The sequence below is a fragment of the Cotesia glomerata genome, linkage group LG1 (genome assembly GCF_020080835.1).
Source record: "Cotesia glomerata isolate CgM1 linkage group LG1, MPM_Cglom_v2.3, whole genome shotgun sequence".
Taxonomy (NCBI): domain Eukaryota; kingdom Metazoa; phylum Arthropoda; class Insecta; order Hymenoptera; family Braconidae; genus Cotesia; species Cotesia glomerata.
The window spans coordinates 11,203,857-11,224,586 of NC_058158.1; the positions used below are offsets into that span (position 1 = coordinate 11,203,857).

Consider the following 20,730-nt stretch of genomic DNA (forward strand, 5'->3'; position numbering starts at 1 on the left):
AAGTTTACAATCTTCTGATATTTTTTTAACATCATTGTAAAGGAGAATTTCTTTGAATTTTTCAATAGGGTAAACAAGATTCTTGCTCTGGTATCCAGCGCTCATTATTTGCACAGCATCCCTACGTTAAAAAAAATAAAAGTTAATTAAATCAATTTTACATTATAATTATCAACAATTACCTTCTGATAGAGCTGAGATTATTTGAAATAGCCATTGCAAGTAAAGGAGACAATTGAAATACTTTGCGACATACTCGTACATAATTTTTTAAATACCATGCAAGAGATATCTGCAATGCTTGCTGAACAACTGATGACTTTCTGTAATTATAATTTTCATTTACTTCATTAAGAGATAATTATATTTTATAAAAATTAATCGACATCAATTATACCTGAAAGAACTAGGAAGAGACAATCCTCGTGAAAGAGCCGATCGTTCACCCAAAAAAAGCAGAAGATACACAGCTTCAATATCACATCTGTGCTTGAATTGTTCATTTGCATCTTTTTCGTCATCAATCTCAGCACCGTTTGCATAATCAGTGTCATCGTACAGTACAAGCAACTGCTTGATGCACTCTAACAAATGCTGATTATTGAATTTTGGAACAAATTCACTTAAAGGTCTTTCGCGCATCCTAAAAAAAAATATTAAAAATAGAAACTATTAATACTTAGTTATGATACTGAATTTAGCAGACATTTAACAATTGTAAAAATTTTTATAACAATTAAATTATAATGATAGATTTTTAGCAAAAAAATTCTGTAAATATTTACAAGTGGGAGTCAACCATTTTAGTTTTCATTTTTTGTAATGAAATTTCTATTTGATTTTATTGATGTATTTTTTTTTTGAAAAATACATAAAAAAAATGAACAATTAAAAAAAACAAAGTTAATTATCACAATTTTAACAAGTTTTACAAATTTTCAAAGAAATTTATAAATTTTTTAGAAAATTGTGATATTCAACTTTTTTTTTTTAATTGTTCGTTTTTTTTTATGTACTTTTCAAAAAAAATATATCAAAAACATAAAAAAAAAATAAAATATAAATTTTATGCAAAAACATGAGCCAAAATTTTTTCCAACTTTTGAAGAAAAAAAAAGCTATCGAAATCTTTATTTTTTTCTTTCACGACTTTTTTCATCATAAACGCGCCGTCAAAACAAGCAGAATCAAAAAAAATTTGAAAATGTTAATTTTTCACCTAGTTATGGTCCAAAATGAGGTTGACCCCACTTGTAAGTAATTACCAAAAATTCTACAGTGCGAATTTTTAAAAACATTTTTTTATGATCGATTTGTTATAGAAATTAAAAAAATTTTTAGATGTCTGCCAATTTCAGTATCATAAATAATTAATTAATTTTCAGTACTTTTCACCAGCGTAGATATGAAATTTGACAATTGGTTCTAAGATTCTGATACACCATCGTGCATCTAATCTTTGAATAATCATATCCTGTCTAATTCCTCTTGTTCGATCGAAGGCAAACTCATAAATTATCGACCAATCGACGTCTTTTCGTAACAAAACTCTGTAAAAAATAAATTTAATTCATGAGAATCATCTCATGAGTACTTAATGAGGAATAAATTTTTAAACATACTTTTTGAACAAGTAATGGATGGTAAGTACGAGTACTGGTCCTGGTCGTAATTCACTGGGTTCATCAGCAAATGATTTTCCGGCACTGGACCTTTGATAACACTTGATTACTTTCGCAGGGTCTGCTTTTTTATGTTTGCTATTCCTAGTTTTGTCATCGATCTCCAAAATACTCAACAACCCTTCTTTCTCCCTCCTGAAAAATGTAAACAATTAATATACAATTCGTAACATAATAGTGCAAAGTGAAGATGTAAAAAAATACTCACATGCGTAGTTCTTTTTCTGAACACATGGAAAAACATGAACCATCTACTTTCGTTGATTCAAAACTCATTTTTAATATAATTTAATAACTTTAATTTTTTATTGCAATTTAAAAAATAACGTAAACACACTTTGAGGTTATAATAAAATTTTATAAATTTGAGATCATGAAATTTATTGCAGTATGATTATATTTCTTCTTACATTTTATTTTATATTAATTAAACTATCGTATAACTACATTTGTTAGAAAATCTATGACAGTCTTCAAAATGATGAAAATAATTATATTTTTAAATCTACCTCTACCATTTTTTTTCCGACTAGTTACGAATATATCCGATTTGTAAACAATACTTTCATCAGCGTATACTATACAATGGACTAATGTCAGTAAAAAGTTGAACAATTTATAAAAATAATTTATAAGTTATAATTTAATAAATTATCCAAGACAATAATGTGATAATGATATTATAGTGAAACTATTAATTATAAATAAGTATAAGACTAAATCAAATTATCTTGACATTTATAAATATAAATATTTACTAAGACTTAACCTTATAAGCTGACACAAAAGCATAAAAATGACAGCATCAGATTTTTTTGGCTGTGCTTTACTGGCATTTGGGCCACCACTGGCAATGTTTGCAATAACAGTATCTTCGGAGCCAATAAGAATAATTATCCTGATTGCCAGTGCGTTTTTCTGGCTGATATCTTTGCTGTTTTCGTCGATACTCTGGTATGCGGTGGTCCCGCTCCAGAACTACCTGGCGTTCGGTCTGGTCTTTTCGGTTTTATTTCAAGAAGCCTTCAGGTAATTTTACTCCAAAATCACCTTTAACCAATATCAACCTAAATATTTAAAATATTTAAATAACTTAATCTTGGGAATTCGGATAATAAATGAAGATGTTAAATTATAAGAATTGCAACGTTTCGTTGATTTATTTCAGCTTCATCAGGCGAATCCTATGGTTAGCATTTTTGATATATATTATTGTCTGAATTCCCAAGATTAAGTTATTTAAATGTTTTAAATATGGACGAGAACTTAAATAGTAAATATTTAACATAATTGATTTTTCTTATAGATATTTGTTATACTGGGTTCTGAGAAAAGCTGAAAAAGGATTGGAAAAAGTAACGACAGCTCACCTGGCAAACAGCAGGCACGTTTTCGCGTACGTATGTGGTCTAGGTTTCGGTTTCATGAGCGGAGCCTTTGCGCTGGTGAATGTTTTGGCAGATGCGGTTGGACCTGGGACGATGGGTCTCAAACAAGGCTCTGAATATTTCTTTATAATGTCGGCTGCCACGACTCTTTGCTTCATTTTACTGCACACATTCTGGGGCGTGATATTTTTCTCAGCAGTTGATGAAAAAAAATGGACACACATCGCCTGGGTTGTCTTGTCTCATTTATTCGTCTCCTGTATGACGTTGATAAATAGATACGAAGCTTATACTTATAGTTTACTGTCTTCATACACAGTACTTATAATTACAATGGGACTGGCATTTAAAGTAGCCGGTGGTAAGATACAAAATATTCCCAAGTGCTTCACGCTCATCAAAAGAGATTAATTATTATAATCACTTGATTTCAATTATTGTATTTAAATAGCAGGATTTTATAATATTTATTGTCATTAATTGTAATTAAATCAAATTTTCGTATTATTTTTTAAATGTATTATTTAATTAATAAAAATAAAAATAATAAAAATCAAACAAAACAAAGTCATTGAATTGTTCTGTAGTAATTGACACCATTGTGGTGGATGACAATAACCAGCTGATTTATTTTTTTATTGGTTTTTTCTTTACATTAGGATGTAATTTCTTCTCGGCTGTTGTCGTTTTCAGTTTGGTCCCAGATGTTGTTACCGCTGCTTCTCGTCTACATAAGTAAGTTGAACGTGAGTTTGAACCAATTCGATGCGATAGATTTTAAGAAATTCCAAAAAAAAATTGATAAAATCATATTACTCGAAGAGATCGAAAAAGTATAAAAGTTGTGTTTTTGAGCTCAAGTGCTCAAAACTTCGGAATAGAGAATTTCTCAAGCAATTCGAACTTGTACATAGCGGAAAGTTTTCCGGTTTTTTTTTAATAATTTTTTTTACCTTGAACGGAAAAAAGCAAAATCGAAAAATTACATTATAAATAATAATAAGCGTCGTTCGTATAAAAAACTAAAAAAATTGCAGTACGAAATAACATTTTTTTAAATTCAAACTTTGAATGTTAATTTTTAGAGCTTTCAATGTAATTCTTACAAAATCTGTAATAATTACAATCTGAAACTGTAATTTTTCCAGTTTTTTATACGGAGCGCCATGTTACATTATATAATGTAATTTTTCTTTTTTTTCGTGTGTGTATACATAAATCTCTTCATTTTTTAAACCAAATTGTCAACTGGGTTTCTCTGATTTTTTATGTTGCTTCTTATGTCGTATAACAATAAATTCTTCTCTTGTTATTAATGTTATTTCTTCTTTTACTTCTGGAGTTATTGCATCTTCGATTTTTTCTTTTTTGAAGTAATCCTGCAGCTTTCAAAATTGATTCTCTTTTAGTGTCTAATTTTTTTTTATTTACTTTTATAGTACTTTTTTTATTTTTACGTGCTTTATCTCGAGCTCATTTTTTAACAAATACAACATTTTTCGTTTATATTCCTTCGTTTTATTTTTCAATTGAATTCCCTTTACCAATAAATTAAATAAATTCCAATAATTTTCATAGGTAAACCGACAGGTGGCGCAAAGTAGTAACTTTAGCTCGTTTGAGTATACTTTATTCAGAGTTGTTAAAATCCATTTTTTGGAGCCAATTGATTACTCTGGTTTCCCTTCAGAAACACGCTTAAATCTTTCGCCTTTTACTAAAGATTTCCGTGGAGGGGAACAACTGATGAGTCTATATTACAATTTTTTGTAGTACCCGGCGTAAGCTGGGTCATAAAATATTTCAAACATAATATGAATCACTAAATTAGAAAAATTCATTCAATCAGAGATTTCTGATTCAGAATAAAAAAATTATACTCATTTTATCTTCATTACAAATTTATTGAAGTAAATAATGAAATGTATTTGATACTCAAGAAAATTTCAAATTTTACGTAACAAATTTATAAATTTCAAGAATTATTCCAGAAATTCATTTAAATTAAAAAAAATTTTTTTTTAATGACTGACAATGAAATTTGGTTATTTTGTGCGTTAAAAATAAACTATCTTTTAAAATAAAAAATAAATTATTATTTAAAGTGAAACCATAAGCCGTAACTACGTCCGATCCATATCAAAGTTCATTAAGAATTGCTTTGTTCTGTAAGCTTTACTGCGGAAGTTGCTAGCTGTTCTTACGATGGACGGTATGTTTGTAAAAAGACTAATATTCTCTAAATAAAAATACATGGAAGTTTTTAAGTCAGTTATCAGAAGTAAACAATAAATAAAAATAATAGTTTAAAAAAACTAAAAACACGCTTTTTATAGAAAACCAAACTAAAAAATAGAAAATAAATTTAAATTAAGAATAGTGTTAAAAATTTCAATAAATATAAATTAATAATAGTGTAAATAAAAAAAATGTATTTTATTTTAAAAAAAGCGTGAGGTGCACGGTGTCAATAGTTATAAATATTTTATTGACAGATATGAGTAGAGTGATTATCATTTTGATAATATCTTAAAAAGCACCCCACGCTTTTTTTAAAATAAAATACATTTTTTTTATTTACACTATTATTAATTTATATTTATTGAAATTTTTAACACTATTCTTAATTTAAATTTATTTTCTATTTTTTAGTTTGGTTTTCTATAAAAAGCGTGTTTTTAGTTTTTTTAAACTATTATTTATTTTTTACTTTTTATTTATTTATTTATTTATTTATTGTTATTTGGCCATGGAGTCTAGGCTCCTTGCGGCCATCACAGATACAATTATTTAATACAAAAAGTATATGGTATAAATTTATAATCATATATAAAATATAAAAAGTAAAAAGTAAATAATAATGCACTATCATTATCACATCATTACACATTTATCAATCATTTATCAATCAATCAGTTATTCTTTTAAATTCGACAGATAGAAATTAAAGCATGAACTCCGAAATTCCATAAAAATACATTAATTTGTACAGTCTATTGGTAGTTTATTCCACGCTCTTATTGCGCTAACAATGAACGACTTATCATATTTAACGCTATTACAGTTAGGAAGTACTAATAAGTCTTGTCTATCATCGCCTCTCCGGAATCTAGGTTCAATTGTAAGTAATTCCCTATGAAATAGAGGCATCTGACGCATTTTAATTGCCTTGTAAATCAAGCAGCAATAAAAGAATTCACGTCTAGTTTTAAGTGTAAGCCAGCCTAAATCACGGTAATACGGAGTAACATGTTCGTATCTGTTTATTTTAAAAATATAGCGCACACAGGAATTTAACTTTCTTTGCATTTTAAGCTGTTGTTGTGCAGTTATATCGCTATAAACTGCAGCACAGTAATCAAAGATAGGCCGTATTAAAGTGATAACAAGTTTTTTCCTTGCGCGTAAATTAAAAATGTTACCATACATTTTTAATTGTGCAAGAGTTCTCATACATCTATAACATACATCATTTACTTGTTCAGACCATGATAATCTATCATCTAAGATTACTCCTAGGTATTTTACTGATTTAGAGAAGTTAATTTCTATGGAATTTATCTTAATTTTAGGCGCTAAATTACGTAATTCATCGTCAACTTTAAATACACTTCCAAAAATTGCTGCTTTTGTTTTACAGGCATTTAATTTTAGACCATTTTTAGTTTGGTTTATTTATAAAAGCGTGATTTTTTAGTTTTTTTAAACTATTATTTGTTGATTATCAAAAATATTCAGGCGCGCAAATTACCCACGGAGAGTTACATACTGACATACTGACATACTGACATATAAGTGAAGCTAATAAAAAATAATTATTTATAAATATTATAAATACGGGGAATCAGAGTTCGATTTCGGAGAGCGAGCCTGAGAAACGGCTACCAGAACCAAGGAAGGCCGCAGGCGCGCAGATTACCCACGGAGAGTTACATACTGACATACAAGTGAAGCTAATATAAAGCGTGTAAAAATTATGGTAGTCTCTTTATGCGAAGGAGAGTTACATACTGACAAACTGACAAACTGACAAACTGACATACAAGTGAAGCTAATAAAAAGCGTGTAAAAAAACATCGAATTTTTTTGTAGTAAATTTGAATTTTCTTTAAATTGTATGGTAATAATTATAATATCAACTGTAATTATGTTGATTCATTAATCATTTTAAATGCTTGTTATATCTACTACCATTGTAATAACATTATACATTCATTTAATTTTATTAATTATATGAAATACAGTTTTATTTATATTGGGTAATCTGAGTTATGATTGAGTATTTGCTGGTTTATTGTAAGACAAAATTTTAATATTTACTAAAAAATAAAATAAGTATTTTGTTTGGATAATTAAATAATATTATTTTACAAATTTATTGATAAATTATGTTTTATATACACTATACAAAATTGGATTGATTAAATAATGTTAGGTCTTTAGCATGGAGGACATAGCTATAAGCTGTAGTTTAGTTTTGACATTTTTAATTTAAATTACATAGATAAATTTTGTATTAAAAAATCACATTTCATTAAAAAAATTCTCAATAAAACTAGAACCTCACTTTTAAAGTTTAAATGTAAATTAATTTGAATTAATTGTTCAATTAAATAATAATAATAAATAAAATAAAAATAATTTAATACCTTAAAAATATTATTTGTCATCATTCAAAAATTTATTTTTATTAATTAAAATTCTTAGATCACTGTCACTAAAATGATTAGTTATTCTACAAATAATAAAGGGATCAAGTAACTTTTAAATACTATTAAAAATAAACAATTTTTCCGTTAAAAAAATTTAATTTTTCTTGTCAAATCTCTTTCATAGCAGCCACTAATTACTGTTAAATAGTTAAATGTAGAAATATTGAATTATAATCTGCAATGCCCAGGATTTTGAAGATTTTAATAACTTAAAGTTAATTTTACATGAATAAAAAAATTAAATGACAAATTTTAATAAAACTATTCTCATTTTTCCAGCGTTTTTATTTTTAAATTAAAATTCTCTTCAGTTTTGTGAACTCGTTAGCGACGCCATAAGTAATTCCATTTTATTACAAAAATTCTTTCCCTCCATGTCTTTCCAACGGACTTCTTTGAAAAAACCCCCAAGGTTTTCCCACTTTCGTTCACGCACCAGCTGTCCAGGAAAGAAGTCTTTCCGTGGAGAGTGGGCTATTGAAACTTGCACGCCACTCTGTGGTTCGCATCTGACGGCAATCATGCGATCACCGATTGGCGATGCGAGTATGCAGCTGCTAGCATTGCCCAGCGGTTCAACAGCTCCCAGCCCTAGGTGCGAGCTGTTTGCTAAAAATTGCCAGCCCATACATTTCGCTAAATTTTGAACTGCCGTAATTTGATGTTGATGAATCTGTAAATAACCAAACATAAGCTAAATGTTATAAAATTAAATATAAAAAAATAAAAATTCAAATTACTTGACAAAATATAAGATCTCTAAGTTCTTGTGGTTCATAGCTCATATGCATAACTCTTCCATCCCTGCATACACACTTTAATGATTTTTCTCCAACATGAACTACTAAAGACGTCCGACAAACAGTATCGTATGAATTGGTCCAAATATTTATTTTAACACAAGACTGAGTTGGAGAATTAAGAGCATTCCAATGTGAAACAATCAACGGGTCTTTAACTTCTTTAGAAATTGTGTCCAGGACGTACTCAGTACGCACTCTCATGAAGAAATGTTGAGCCTGCTGAATGATTTGTTCAAGAATAGTCTGGCTCTTGGTCATCTCCAGTAATTCATAACGATCAGCAGCCGTTGGTCCAGCGATACACCGACGTTTACTGGGCCCTAGTGGCCCGGAAGACGGATGAGGAAACGGATGATGAGTATTTTTATGATGAACTTCTCGCAATAATTGATGCAGCGAATGCTCGAGTACGTGATCATGCTCTGCATTGTGTACTGGTGGCGGCGTCGAGGATGCAGGTTTTTTTTCATTCCCGGTTCCATGACACAGTCCGATTATTAACTGTATCCCAGGAAGTACTGTTGCCATTATTTGATTGCCGACTACCATATGAGGAATCGGCGCTCTGAGATGAACCGCTTCTCTGGCCAGCTGACTGAACAACTCTTTGCAAAATAATACGTTTTGAGCTGCCTCGAGTTTTTGCTGCCAGTGCATGTCAGCATTTGTGTTCGGTACGGTTGCTGTTAGTAAATTTATATTGGAGCTGCACAAATCTTCTTGGTCTTTTTGACAGAGAACTTTTATGTACGCTACGCCTTGGAGTTCACTGGGAATGGTAACTCGTAAGGAAGAACTTTTTGAGGATGAGGACTGCGTCGACGTTGCTGGAGGAGCTATTGGTGAAGACACTGAAGGTACATTACTGGTCCCAGGTCCTCCTAAGGCAGTGCTTGCAGCGGGTGAGGCAGATGGGTTCGGAGAGACTGGAGGACTACACGCTGGTACTTTTTCATCCTCTTCGGCTTTAGTTACCTCAAACATTCCGGTTTGAGTATACTTTGATCCGGCTGTTGAAATAGTAATTGTTAATTGTCATAAATAATTTGAAAAATAATTAAAAATTTATATAATTACCCGTTCGATAACTAAGATCACCGATTATAGAGTTAGATACTTTTTTCAGTCGCCAATTTTGTCTTAGCCTCAATAATTCAATATGAAAATCGGGCGTCGACCTGTTTCTTGCAAGTTCATTTTGACTATTTCTTAATCTTTCTACTCCAGTTAGCAATACGTTCGCAGCACCAGCCAGCGCTTTTTTCCTGGCGTAAACTTGCACCATAGGCTTCACCTCTGGAGGATCTTGAGGCACTGGATCAAGTACTAAATACCGTTTTTCTTTCACTATCGCCAAAACGTCGGCAAGAACACATACTTCAGTCAAGGCATTTCTGTTTTATTGACAAACATTCACACTGTTAGTGAAGAATAGTTGATATCTTTGAGCATGATTTATTAAATTGGATTAATAATTTTACCTCAATTTCGATCTCACGCTATCCCATGGCCAGAGGGAATTTTGCTGAGCGAAAGAGTCTTTGGAATCTTGCTTATCAGACTTTTCTCCATTCTCTATTTTGTCAGTACTAGCATCGTCGCTTCCTGATGTACTCGTCTTGCTGAAATCTATTCTCTGGGCAATTTTCGCCAAGTTTTCCGAAAGACTAAGTGGCCTAGGGTATAAAAATTTTTTATTGTCATTACAATTACAATTTTATGAAATTTATTTAAATAGCAAACTTACGCTTGATATATCTCTTGACCATCATAAGTTATTTCTTGAATTTGATTTTCAATCGGTGCTTCCACCGAAATATTTACAGAAAAAGCCATTGTGCTAATATTATAATTTTTTTATTTATTTATTATTCTAACAGTATCTATGAAAAATCTTAACGGTGTAAAATAAAAAAAAATAAAAAACACCGTTATACATTGATAATGATCTACATTATATTTAAATTAAAATGACAAAAATTTATTTTATCTTATTTATTTATTCTCTAAGCCACTGTCAGTGAACTCCAGCCCGGAGGACGTGTCAGAAATTTTCTCCAGGCATTGAGAACTCGTCTCCCTGAATCACATGAGGTTATACCTACTGCTTACTGCTGCAACTCCAAGTCGACTGTTGCGTATCGATTAAAAACAGCCGCGTACTTACAAATATAAATTTAATTGATTCCAATCATTGGAAATAAAAAGAAGAAATAATTACAAAAGTTTACAATAAAAAATTTTATCTCTGTATATGATAGTTCAGATCATAATGAAAAAATTTTCCAGTAAAATACAAAAGCTATGTTCTACAAAAATATACTTTCAATGGAAGTTTTAAATATGAAAATAAAATTATTTTGGAAATCAGTGATCACAAAAAGTATGCTTATGAATCACATTTTTGATATCACTGTTGGTGAAATAGTTGATAACGTCCTTTACCCAAAGATAAGGTAAATTTTCATTTAAAAGTATAAAAATTGGATATTTATTAATTTTATCTAATAATTTTTTTCTAGCGAGCGCTTGATGAAACAAGTTACTAATTATATCAGCAAATTGAGGAAACTTTGAAGCATAATTTTGTTGCAAATTTAAAACCTTTAAAATTTGAGGATTTTTTAAGAAATTAATTCGCCGGTTCATGCTACCTTTGACGAAATTGTAATAAGTAATGTAAAGTACATCGTAGCTAATTATTTCTCGTTTCATTTTTTCGACATCTTTTTCATATTTTTCTCGATGTTCAAACGGATCTTCTATTTTATTTTTTACAAAATTTTTATTATTGTCATTGACGAATAAATCAAGGTACTTCATTTTGATAATATATCGATAATATAAGCAATCGATAAAAAAAACAACACTTTCTCTATTCATGTCATAGCGTGATTCTCGAATTTTTTCAACAAAAGCATAATCAACCGCCGAATAATTTTCATTACACAAAATGTTAACATCAGCTCCATTTTTAATAAGACTTTGGATAGAATTGAGTTTTCGATATCGAAAAGCAATATGGAGAGCAGTTAGACCTTTTTTGTTTCTCAAATTGATATTAACGTCATTCTTTACAAGTTTGCTAAGTTACTATAAGAAGCTGTATGGATTAATGGTAGGCATAAACTTTCATTATTGATAATCTTAATTTCAAATTCAAATCTCAAAAAATCTTTTGAAAGTAATCTATTTACGTATTGGAAAATTCGAATCGGTTTATGTGTTTCATTATTACGAGCGTTATAAAATACAATGTAATTTAGACCGTTTTGATCTTTTACATCCAGCTGAACATTTTCTAGTCCTAAGAGATTAATGAAGGTGTTAGTTTCTTCACTTTTAATACAGTATGTATCAATAGGAAATGCTTGTAGAACTAGTGCTCCACGAGTGCTCACATTAATGCTTACATCAACACCTCGTTTGACTAACAATTCAACGATATTTAAACGTCTATAGTAACAAGCGAGACCGAATGACGATTTCTGTCCAGAGTTACGTATACAGCTTTTATTAGCATCTTCTCCACGATCAAGAAGTTCTTTAACAATGTCTAGGTGACCACTTTCAATAGCAATATGGATAGGACAATAAATGTTGCCTTCTTTACTCACTTTAACGTCGAAATTTGCTCCATTATCCAAGAGAAAATTCACAATACAAAGAGATCCTTCTTCGCATGCCGTATAAAGAGCTGTCTCACTGTCTCTACGAGATTCATCATAGTAATTTATGTCAATTCCTTAATTTAAAAGGCCACTTTTGACCACTTCGTACCATCTCTTCTCAATGGCTAAGTTTAGCAAATTAACTTCTGTCATTATCATCATCTTATTAATATCAAAATGAGTACATTTCGTTAATAGTTTTTCAACAAGATCAAAATAGCTTCCATTCATTAAATTAAATAGTAATTTATAGTAGATTATTTCGGTAATATTATTGTTAGATACATGATCAACAAGAATTTTCAGCGCAGGATAATCTTTAGCTTTTAGTGCAACATTAAATAAGACTTGTCTAAACGATTTTTCTTCAATTATGTCTGCTGATTTATCTAATAAATCATTAAGAAGTTTCACTTGTTTCTTCAAGTAAGTGTCATTAATTAGAATCCAGTGCTGTAGCATATTTTCAATTTCTATATGAATATTTTTCACCAGGATAAAATCCAATTGATGGGGAATTTCAATAATATCATCCTGCCTATTAATTTTACAAATTCTACATAGTGCTTTATACCTATACTCTGAGCATGAACTAACGAAAGATATCACCATACCAAAAATCTTGAAAATTTTAGTAAATAATGTCTGAATATTACTAATTGTAAAAAATGCGATCTCCATTTCAAAGGGTCAGGTTTCTATAAAAAAAATATATTTTTATTTTGTCATTTATTACTATTACTTTTTTTCCATTCCAGGATATTAAATATGTAAATACAACTTACTTACTTATTTATTACAACTAAAAATCCATCGAGGTTATAATCTTCGCCAAAGAGTTTAAATTTGCAATCAGCCCTAGTTGTTAACAATGAAGCAAGAAATTTTACAATTTTCAAAAATTGCACTTCAAATTTTATAAAAAAAAAATCGATTGAAAAATAAATTTTTTTCATTTATTCAATCGTAGTTGCCAGTAAACAAAACAATTTAAAGATTCCTAATCAAGAAAAAACAAACAAAATGTACTGAAGCGATCAATGACACTGAAGTTGAGAGACATCTGATATTTTTTAGAATTTTTTTAACAAAAAAATTATATAGCAAGAAAATTTTATTTAAAAATATTATCTTTAGAAGCTCTGAGAAATCATAAATGACATTTTTATAAATAATTTTCAATGCATAGTTCATTTTTCAAGAAAAATCAAAAAATTTTCAAGTGTCTGCTAACTTTAGTCTCATCAGCGATCATCATAATTTATTCAAAGAATTTTTAATGAAAAACAATTGTAATTAATTAAGTAAAAACAATCAAAAAGTTTATTTCAATGATAATTTTAATTTTATGCATATTTTTCGTAAAATATAAATTTAACCATAACTAAAAACACTTATCCAATATTTTAAAAGTTACTATATCTTCAACGATTTAATATTATATATTCTTATATGAATGTTTAAAATTATTGTGAAAAAAAGCTAAACATAATAAATATAATCTAGATTTTAATTAATTAAGTTTTAATAAAAAATATTCTCAGCGATGTAAATATCTATATCTTCAACAAATAACTAGTCAAAAAATATGTACTTGTTAACTACATCTTTGAGTTCACCATCACTGAAATAACAGATTACTTCTTTCACGCAAAGATAAGGTAAATTTTTATTCAAAAATCTAAAAATTGGATAATTGTTAACTTTGTCTAATAATTTTTTTCTGACGAGCGCTTGATGAAATAAATTATTAATTATATCTGCAAATTGAGGAAACTTTGAAGCATAATTGTCTCGTGAATCCAAAACCTTGAAAATTTGAGGATTGTTTAGGAAATTTATTCGCCGGTTCAAGCTACCTTTGACAAAATTGTAGTAAGTTACGTAAGGAATCGCGCTGTGAATTATCTTTTTTTTCATCTTCTTCACTTCTTTTTCATACTTTCCTTGATGCTTGAATGGATCATTCAATGTATTGATTGCAAAATTATAATTGCTGTCATCAACAAATAAATCAAGATATTTTAGTTTAATAATGAGATAGCCATAATAATTAACAATCTTAGTAAGACTACTTTCTTGAAAGCCATCGAAGTCTTCGCAACTCTCATCATCATCATCAGTATCAAAACGTGACTCTCGTATTTTTTTATCTACAGTGTAATGAGAAGCTGAATGACCTTCATTACACGTAATGTTTATATCGGCTCCATTTCTGATAAGACCTATGATAGATTCAAATTGGCGATATCGAAGCGCTACATGAAGTGCAGTTCGGCCTTTGTGATTTCTTAAATTAACATCAACATCATTTTTTATGAGCAAATCAATGCAATTACCTGAACTATTACGAGCAGCGCTGTGAATAAGTGGTTCTTTCAAATTGGCATTGTTGAATACATTCATGTCCAATTCATATCTCAAACGATCCTTTAAATTCAATTTTTTGATATACTGAAGAAGAAGAATCAGCTTATCTGTTTGGTTAAAAATGGCACACCAAAACACAATGTATTTTGCAGCATCTAGGTCCAGCCGTAAATTGTTAAGTCCTAAAAGATAAGTAAAAAGTTCATAATCTTCATCTTCCGCAGGAAATGCTTCGTAAATTGGCGTTCCCGAATCGTTAATCTTCAAATGTATATCAGCACCACGTTCAATTAATAATTTAACTATATCTAAATGCTTATATGCACAAGCAAGCTGTAAAGTTGTTTTTTCGAATTTATCACCATTGTAGTAGATTCTCACAACGTAAGTTTTATTAACATCAACTCCGCGATCAAGGAGCTCTTTGACAATGTCCAAATGATTATTAGCAATAGCAATATGAATTGGATAATAACGTGGATTGTACTGGGCAGCCACTCTTTCTATATCAATATTAGCTCCATTGTCAAGAAGGAACTTGAAGATTTCAAAATCACCGACCTCACAAGCTTTATAAATAGCTGTGACACGGTCTTCCACAGATTTGTCATAATAATTCACGTTAATTCCACGATTTAAGAGACTTTTGACAACTTTGAACTGTTTCTTCTCAACAGCCAAATTTAAAAAATTAAAATCACCCATCGATTTTTCAAGATCAATGTCAACCCATTTCGTTAACAATTTCTCAGCTAAATCAATATAATCTGAATTTATAAAATCTAACAGTAGTTTCAAGTAAGTGCTTTTGTTGATATTACTTTCAGATATATGATCGACAAGTAGTTCTAGCACAGGAAAATTTTTCTTCTGCAATGCTACATCAAACACATTTTGCCGCAGTGAATTTTCGCTGGTCATTTCAGCTCCTTTCTGTAATAATTTGTCAATAATTCCAAGACTATATTTTGACTCATTGTGAATCACTGCCCAATGCAATGGCGTATTTTCATTGATTCCAAAATTATTGTTAACTTGAACGAAATTTAATTCTAAAAATTTTTCAGCGAAACGATCCTTTCTGTTTTTGTACGCTATACACAGTGGTCTATAACCATATAACCAACACGGAGCATCAAGCGACTTTAACTTACTCATATTCTCTCCAAATTTTTCTATATCTTCATTCACAATCGCGAATTTTATATCCTTGATTAGGTTCTCTTCATCAGCTTCATCCATTTTGTTACTCGATAATCTAAAACATATATTATTTGATATTAGTTATCGCTTCTTTCAAATAGAAAAATTAATTTTAATTAAAAAATAAAATACTTACTAAAGATTTATAATCAATAACCTATACACCGTTGAAGTTTCAAATTTTCTGCAGATTAAACTTCTGGTGACAGTTCACAATTCTATACAATTCACAAACGTGCAAAAATGAATTGGTCTTTTAAGAAGTAATTCTACCAAGATTCATTAATTTAATTACGCAAATAATTAGCTTGTTACATTTATCTCGTAATTTATATTATGATAACGGTAAAAAAAAATAAGACGAACGTTATTGGAGTGAGAGGAAAAAAAATGAATAAAGAATTGAAGTACTCCCACAGTTTCTGTCATAACCGCTTCGGTTTGAAGTCAGTGATAAATATCGGCAATATTGATTATTGTTTGAAAATCGACTGCGTTTTCATAAATATGTAAACGAAATTAATTTAATTAAGTTGGGAAGAAAAATGGGTCTGAACAATGAAGTACTACCAACAGTAACGCTAACAGTAATAAAAATTTTTGAAAAGCAGTTGTTGTTCTTAAATAAAAAATATTATGGACTAGGATATAAAATATTAGGGTGGAGCGAAAATAAAAACTTTTTTTTTTAAGCTTGGGGGTAGAATTTATAATAATACTGAATTTAAAAAACCTATAACAATTTTTTAGATTTTTTTTTAATATTAAATTATAATGAAAAATATTTAGCAAAGAAACCTAAAAGTAGAAATTTCTAAAAATTAAAAGTGAGAATTTCTTAAAATATTTTTTTTGCCCTCCGGGCGGAAAGTGGCAACTTTCGTCCCGCTGCGCTAAACAAAGTTGCCGCTTTCCGCCTTCGTCGAGCAAAAAAATAGTATACACTCCACGGGAAGTAAATAAGAAAGCCTCAGATCACATGTTTGTCAACCTCGGCTTCGCCTCGGCCGACAATTACATGTGATCTGAGACATTTCTTACTTTACTTCCCTAGGTGTGTAATATACTATTTATATAAAATTTCTTCTTTGTGTTCATAACTTTTAATTAACTTCAAAGGAGACACATTACAGTTGAACAATGTCGTGAAACAGGTTTCTTCATTCATTTGTTACAAAGTTATAGACGTATCAAGCTAGCAGTGGCAAGACCTATCTTGGACGGATATTATTATTGATTTCTCGGAATCTAAACAAGCAACAATATTCTAAATCGAGCAACTAATTAGCAACAAATTTAGCATCACAAATAAATTTTGTTGTTTGAATAATAAGTCAATGCATCACGGACGAGTCCATGCTAGCTTGACAGACCTCAAAGTTATAATTGCTGTCATCGCAAAATAAATTGAAAAATTTCAATTTATTAATGTGGTAGACATAATAATTGACAATTTCATGAAGATTATCTTCCTGAAATGGATTCAAGTTTTCAGAAAGTTCATCATCGTCGGCAGGAAACGAGACTCTTATTAAATTTTTTAATTACAAGTATAATAAAGAGACGAATAATTTTCATAATATTTGATGAATAGAAATAAATAATATTTATATAAATAAATAGATTTTCAAGAGTATCTTTTTAGAAAATAATAATAGGTTCATAAATTAATTTTCTGTGAAAAATTGGAAAATTTTTTCAAGTTTTTCTTGTGTAGTATTTTATTTATTTTTAACAACTATCACATTTACATAAAAAAAAAGTAAAAACCAATTTTTTATTTATTTCCAATGACAAAAAATAACAATATGTTATTCTTAAAGCGAAATATACAACATCTGTAAAATAAAAATAATAAATTTATGCATTAAAATTTTTTTTTAATTTACATTTTCATCATAAAAAAATAAAATACATACTGAGTATTCGTAACTGATAATTAATAAACCATTTAAGTTTAAAACTCCTAAAACCAAAAGCTTGATGACGACAGTTACAATCTCATGTAATTCACCAAAGTACAAAAATAAAATAAGTCTTTAAAAAATCGAGTTTTTTACTCGACTGAGTTATAAAAATTAAGTTAGCTGATATTTTTTTTATTGAAAAAATTATTACAAACAAATTAAAAACAATGTTTCATTTGTAAAAAACTTAAAAAACTGTAAGTGCAATTTTAAAAAAATATTTTTTAGTTCTAATTTAATGAATGAAAAAAAAATTAAGCATTAAAAAACGTCGGCTAACTTTAATACTATGACTAAGTTTCATTACTTAAATCATGTACATCAACAATCAATTTATTTAATTCAAACAACTCTCGTAAATCCCGGTAATTAAAATCCAACAAAGATAAACAAAACACCAGTCGGACGTTTTTAGAATGAAGAAAAAAATGAAACCGAAGCGCCCTCGGCGACTGTGTCAGCAACATCAATTTTTTTGGACGCTTACACATGTGACAGTACTCTGCCCAGTGACTGTCATACACCAACGTCAAGCGTCAAGTTCAACAATAACAACGATCCAATCTTGCATTTATCGTTCCATAAAATAATGTTTAACTAATAAACTTAAAACTTATAAATAAATCAATATGTTAATAATTTTTAAGCGATAAACATAAAATATGAATTATCAATTAATGATTCATGTTTAAGTGAAGATATTAAAAATAATTGATAATAATGTGGAAGTCTAAGGTGATCACTGCCTCAAACCGTATATTTCCCGGATTAATATATCACGACTGGGAAAAACAATACTGGGATGCCGGTAATAAATTAATAATAAACTCGTTTAATTTTTTTTATGACAAACAAATATAATAAAAAAAAATTGTTTGATTGCAGGACACCTAGTAAAGTCAAATTTACCTCTTCAAATGGCATTATATTTTGATATATGGTTCTTTCCGATTTGGTTCTTTATAATTCTCCTAGGATTAGATGCAAAGGTATCTATTTACCGAGTAATTACAATTAATAACAGTTGATTTATAAAGTTATTTTAATTTAAAATTATTCGTTTGCAGTATTACAATTTAAGTGGAGTATATAAATTCATAAATATCAGCGTTTATTTATTGATTACATGCATCGAATGTCTTAAATTATACCTAGGATATCTAGGTAATTTATCTGAAAAGGTATGCACACTACAGTTTATTGACTTTGAATAAAATATAAATAATAATTAATAACGTGTGGGAAAATATTCTTAAAGATTCCAGAATTAGCGAGTTTCTGGCTGATATCAGCGTTACTACAATTCCCACTGCTGGTATTTATGTTACTAGATGCTAATATATTAATATTTTTTATTGAAAAAGCATCTACGGGAATGATGGTTTTATTGCTCATCTTTGAAATTATTACCGGTACTATCGCACTTAATAATATAGCTGCACATCACTTGAAGAGATTCTACATGGCACAGCTTTGTGGACGTGTTAATAAATTTAATTAACTAGCAACCGACTGACCAACTACAGAAAATAATCATTAACAGTACTCTAACGTAAGTTTAGTATTAATTTTTTTTTTTTTTATTAAAAAATCTTGATTATTATTTTTAGCTAAGCAAAGCGATTTTCACGAAAAAAATAATTCAAAGCAACCAAATTATCTTTTAAGCCTTTGCTCAAATTTTCCAGGGCATTCAATGTGACGGCTTCTTGGTTCGGTAGATTGTTAGCGAGAGACAGCAACAATTGGCTCTTGGTCGGTGCCATTTTCGTTAATAACTGCAAGTTAAAGTAAATTATTAACGGTATAATCAAAGACAAGATAACTAGATAAGTACTCCGAATAATTGCTGAGCCATCCAGCCATGATAAGGCTCCAATGATTCTTTGTAAGAATTTTTTATGTTGGCAACAAGATCTTCAGCTTCGGTACCCGTTTTGGGTGGAACTGCTCTTGCATTTTCTACTACTCTATCGACAAACAAATGAATCATCTTCAGCCCTCTGGAGATTCAAAAACATATAAATATTACTTAGTCATAGATTAATAAGTCTGAGATAAGTTGTAAATACCTAGTCAACCAAATCAAAGCATCGACAACGACTGTTTTTTTTCCAGATGCTCGCTCCGATAATAGTAAATCTTGTAGTGTTAAGTGTTCTTCTTTATTCGCTATGTATTTAGTGAGAATTTTCTAAAAATATTTTTACTATTAATATATCAATCAGTATTGACTTTTATGACAGTTTTTAAAATTACCTCGATGTTCATTTGCATATCGTACTTGATCGGAGCAAAGACTTTACCAAATTTATCTAAAATTTATTTATTAGTACAATATTTAAGTAAAATTAATTAATTATTTATTTAGATTAATTACCTAGAACTTGTACAACGGCTTGAGAGGCTGCCAAAAAATTAGTGGTGTTAATTTTACCGTTAACAATCTTTGGAAATTTAATAGCCAGTCCATAATTTAGTTCTAAACTGTGACGAACGTCCTCATTGTCGTCTGCTTTCCAGTCATTTTCATTTACAGCCGACATTTAAAGTATTTAGAATTTCAATTTTATGATCAAAAACTATTAGTAAGTTTAACTTTTTTAATACTTTGTGTAAGATTAATGAATAAAATTATTCTGTGATTTGACAGTAAGCTTTAATCTTTTGTTATTAATAACTTTCTCAACATACTTCAATCCAGTGGGTATTAAAAAAAAAAAAAAAAGAATAAATTTGTTTCTTTAAAGTATTTTTTTATTACCTAGTTCACAAATTATAATGCATTTTTTTAATAAAATATAATACTGTACATTGTCTTATATTTACAGACTAGTAGCTGCATTATAAAGTTAGTAAATAGTAGACGCACTGCGTTATTGCACATTATTATTAAATATAGAGAAATAGCGTAGTGTAATAATCTTTTAATTA

General features: G+C 29.2%; 8 protein-coding genes and 1 non-coding gene across 9 annotated transcripts in view; 3 read left to right on the top strand and 6 right to left on the bottom strand.

Moving 5' to 3' along the window:
• LOC123275300 (LYR motif-containing protein 4) overlaps positions 1-2,412 on the bottom strand; it is an 8,437-nt gene extending 6,025 nt beyond the window's left edge. The window contains exons 1-2 of the mRNA XM_044743323.1: positions 2,400-2,412; positions 1,725-1,731 (exon numbers count right to left, since the gene is read on the bottom strand). The gene's annotated coding sequence lies outside the window, so the exon portion shown is untranslated. The remainder of the gene's footprint in view (positions 1-1,724; positions 1,732-2,399) is intronic.
• On the bottom strand, positions 7-2,029 carry LOC123275295 (germinal-center associated nuclear protein; the record flags this gene model as incomplete). Its single annotated transcript, XM_044743316.1, has 6 exons — positions 1,891-2,029; positions 1,623-1,817; positions 1,389-1,550; positions 398-643; positions 183-323; positions 7-121 (listed from the first exon to the last, which is right to left on the bottom strand). Coding segments are annotated over exons 1-6 (927 nt in total), but the record flags the coding sequence as incomplete, so codon positions are not given.
• Positions 2,264-3,545, top strand: LOC123275296 (gamma-secretase subunit Aph-1). The gene is made up of 2 exons (XM_044743317.1): positions 2,264-2,711; positions 2,989-3,545. The coding sequence occupies exons 1-2, from the start codon at positions 2,479-2,481 to the stop codon at positions 3,479-3,481; spliced, it is 726 nt and encodes a 241-aa protein (XP_044599252.1). The 5' UTR covers positions 2,264-2,478; the 3' UTR covers positions 3,482-3,545.
• A 1,195-nt stretch (positions 3,546-4,740) lies between these two features.
• On the top strand, positions 4,741-4,863 carry LOC123275462. Its single transcript, XR_006511685.1, has one exon. It is a non-coding gene; the product is annotated as a U5 spliceosomal RNA (small nuclear RNA).
• A 3,188-nt stretch (positions 4,864-8,051) lies between these two features.
• Positions 8,052-10,732, bottom strand: LOC123275280 (mediator of RNA polymerase II transcription subunit 17-like). The gene is made up of 5 exons (XM_044743292.1): positions 10,333-10,732; positions 10,067-10,261; positions 9,663-9,979; positions 8,523-9,595; positions 8,052-8,455 (listed from the first exon to the last, which is right to left on the bottom strand). Exons 1-5 carry the CDS (start codon positions 10,419-10,421, stop codon positions 8,090-8,092), a joined length of 2,040 nt encoding a protein of 679 aa, XP_044599227.1. The 5' UTR covers positions 10,422-10,732; the 3' UTR covers positions 8,052-8,089.
• LOC123274767 (serine/threonine-protein phosphatase 6 regulatory ankyrin repeat subunit C-like) lies at positions 10,694-12,718 on the bottom strand. The gene is made up of 3 exons (XM_044742492.1): positions 12,366-12,718; positions 11,840-12,290; positions 10,694-10,747 (listed from the first exon to the last, which is right to left on the bottom strand). The coding sequence occupies exons 1-3, from the start codon at positions 12,716-12,718 to the stop codon at positions 10,694-10,696; spliced, it is 858 nt and encodes a 285-aa protein (XP_044598427.1).
• Positions 12,719-13,771: 1,053 nt separating this feature from the next.
• On the bottom strand, positions 13,772-16,160 carry LOC123275281 (putative ankyrin repeat protein RF_0381). The gene is made up of 2 exons (XM_044743293.1): positions 15,966-16,160; positions 13,772-15,884 (listed from the first exon to the last, which is right to left on the bottom strand). The coding sequence occupies exon 2, from the start codon at positions 15,866-15,868 to the stop codon at positions 13,832-13,834; it is 2,037 nt and encodes a 678-aa protein (XP_044599228.1). The 5' UTR covers positions 15,869-15,884; positions 15,966-16,160; the 3' UTR covers positions 13,772-13,831.
• Positions 16,161-18,236: 2,076 nt separating this feature from the next.
• Positions 18,237-19,297, top strand: LOC123275299 (transmembrane protein 17B-like). The gene is made up of 4 exons (XM_044743321.1): positions 18,237-18,604; positions 18,682-18,785; positions 18,864-18,977; positions 19,055-19,297. The coding sequence occupies exons 1-4, from the start codon at positions 18,517-18,519 to the stop codon at positions 19,295-19,297; spliced, it is 549 nt and encodes a 182-aa protein (XP_044599256.1). The 5' UTR covers positions 18,237-18,516.
• A 44-nt stretch (positions 19,298-19,341) lies between these two features.
• LOC123275297 (pleckstrin homology domain-containing family A member 8) lies at positions 19,342-20,516 on the bottom strand. The gene is made up of 5 exons (XM_044743318.1): positions 20,177-20,516; positions 20,056-20,111; positions 19,869-19,990; positions 19,634-19,799; positions 19,342-19,574 (listed from the first exon to the last, which is right to left on the bottom strand). Exons 1-5 carry the CDS (start codon positions 20,340-20,342, stop codon positions 19,407-19,409), a joined length of 678 nt encoding a protein of 225 aa, XP_044599253.1. The 5' UTR covers positions 20,343-20,516; the 3' UTR covers positions 19,342-19,406.
• Positions 20,517-20,730: the final 214 nt, after the last annotated feature.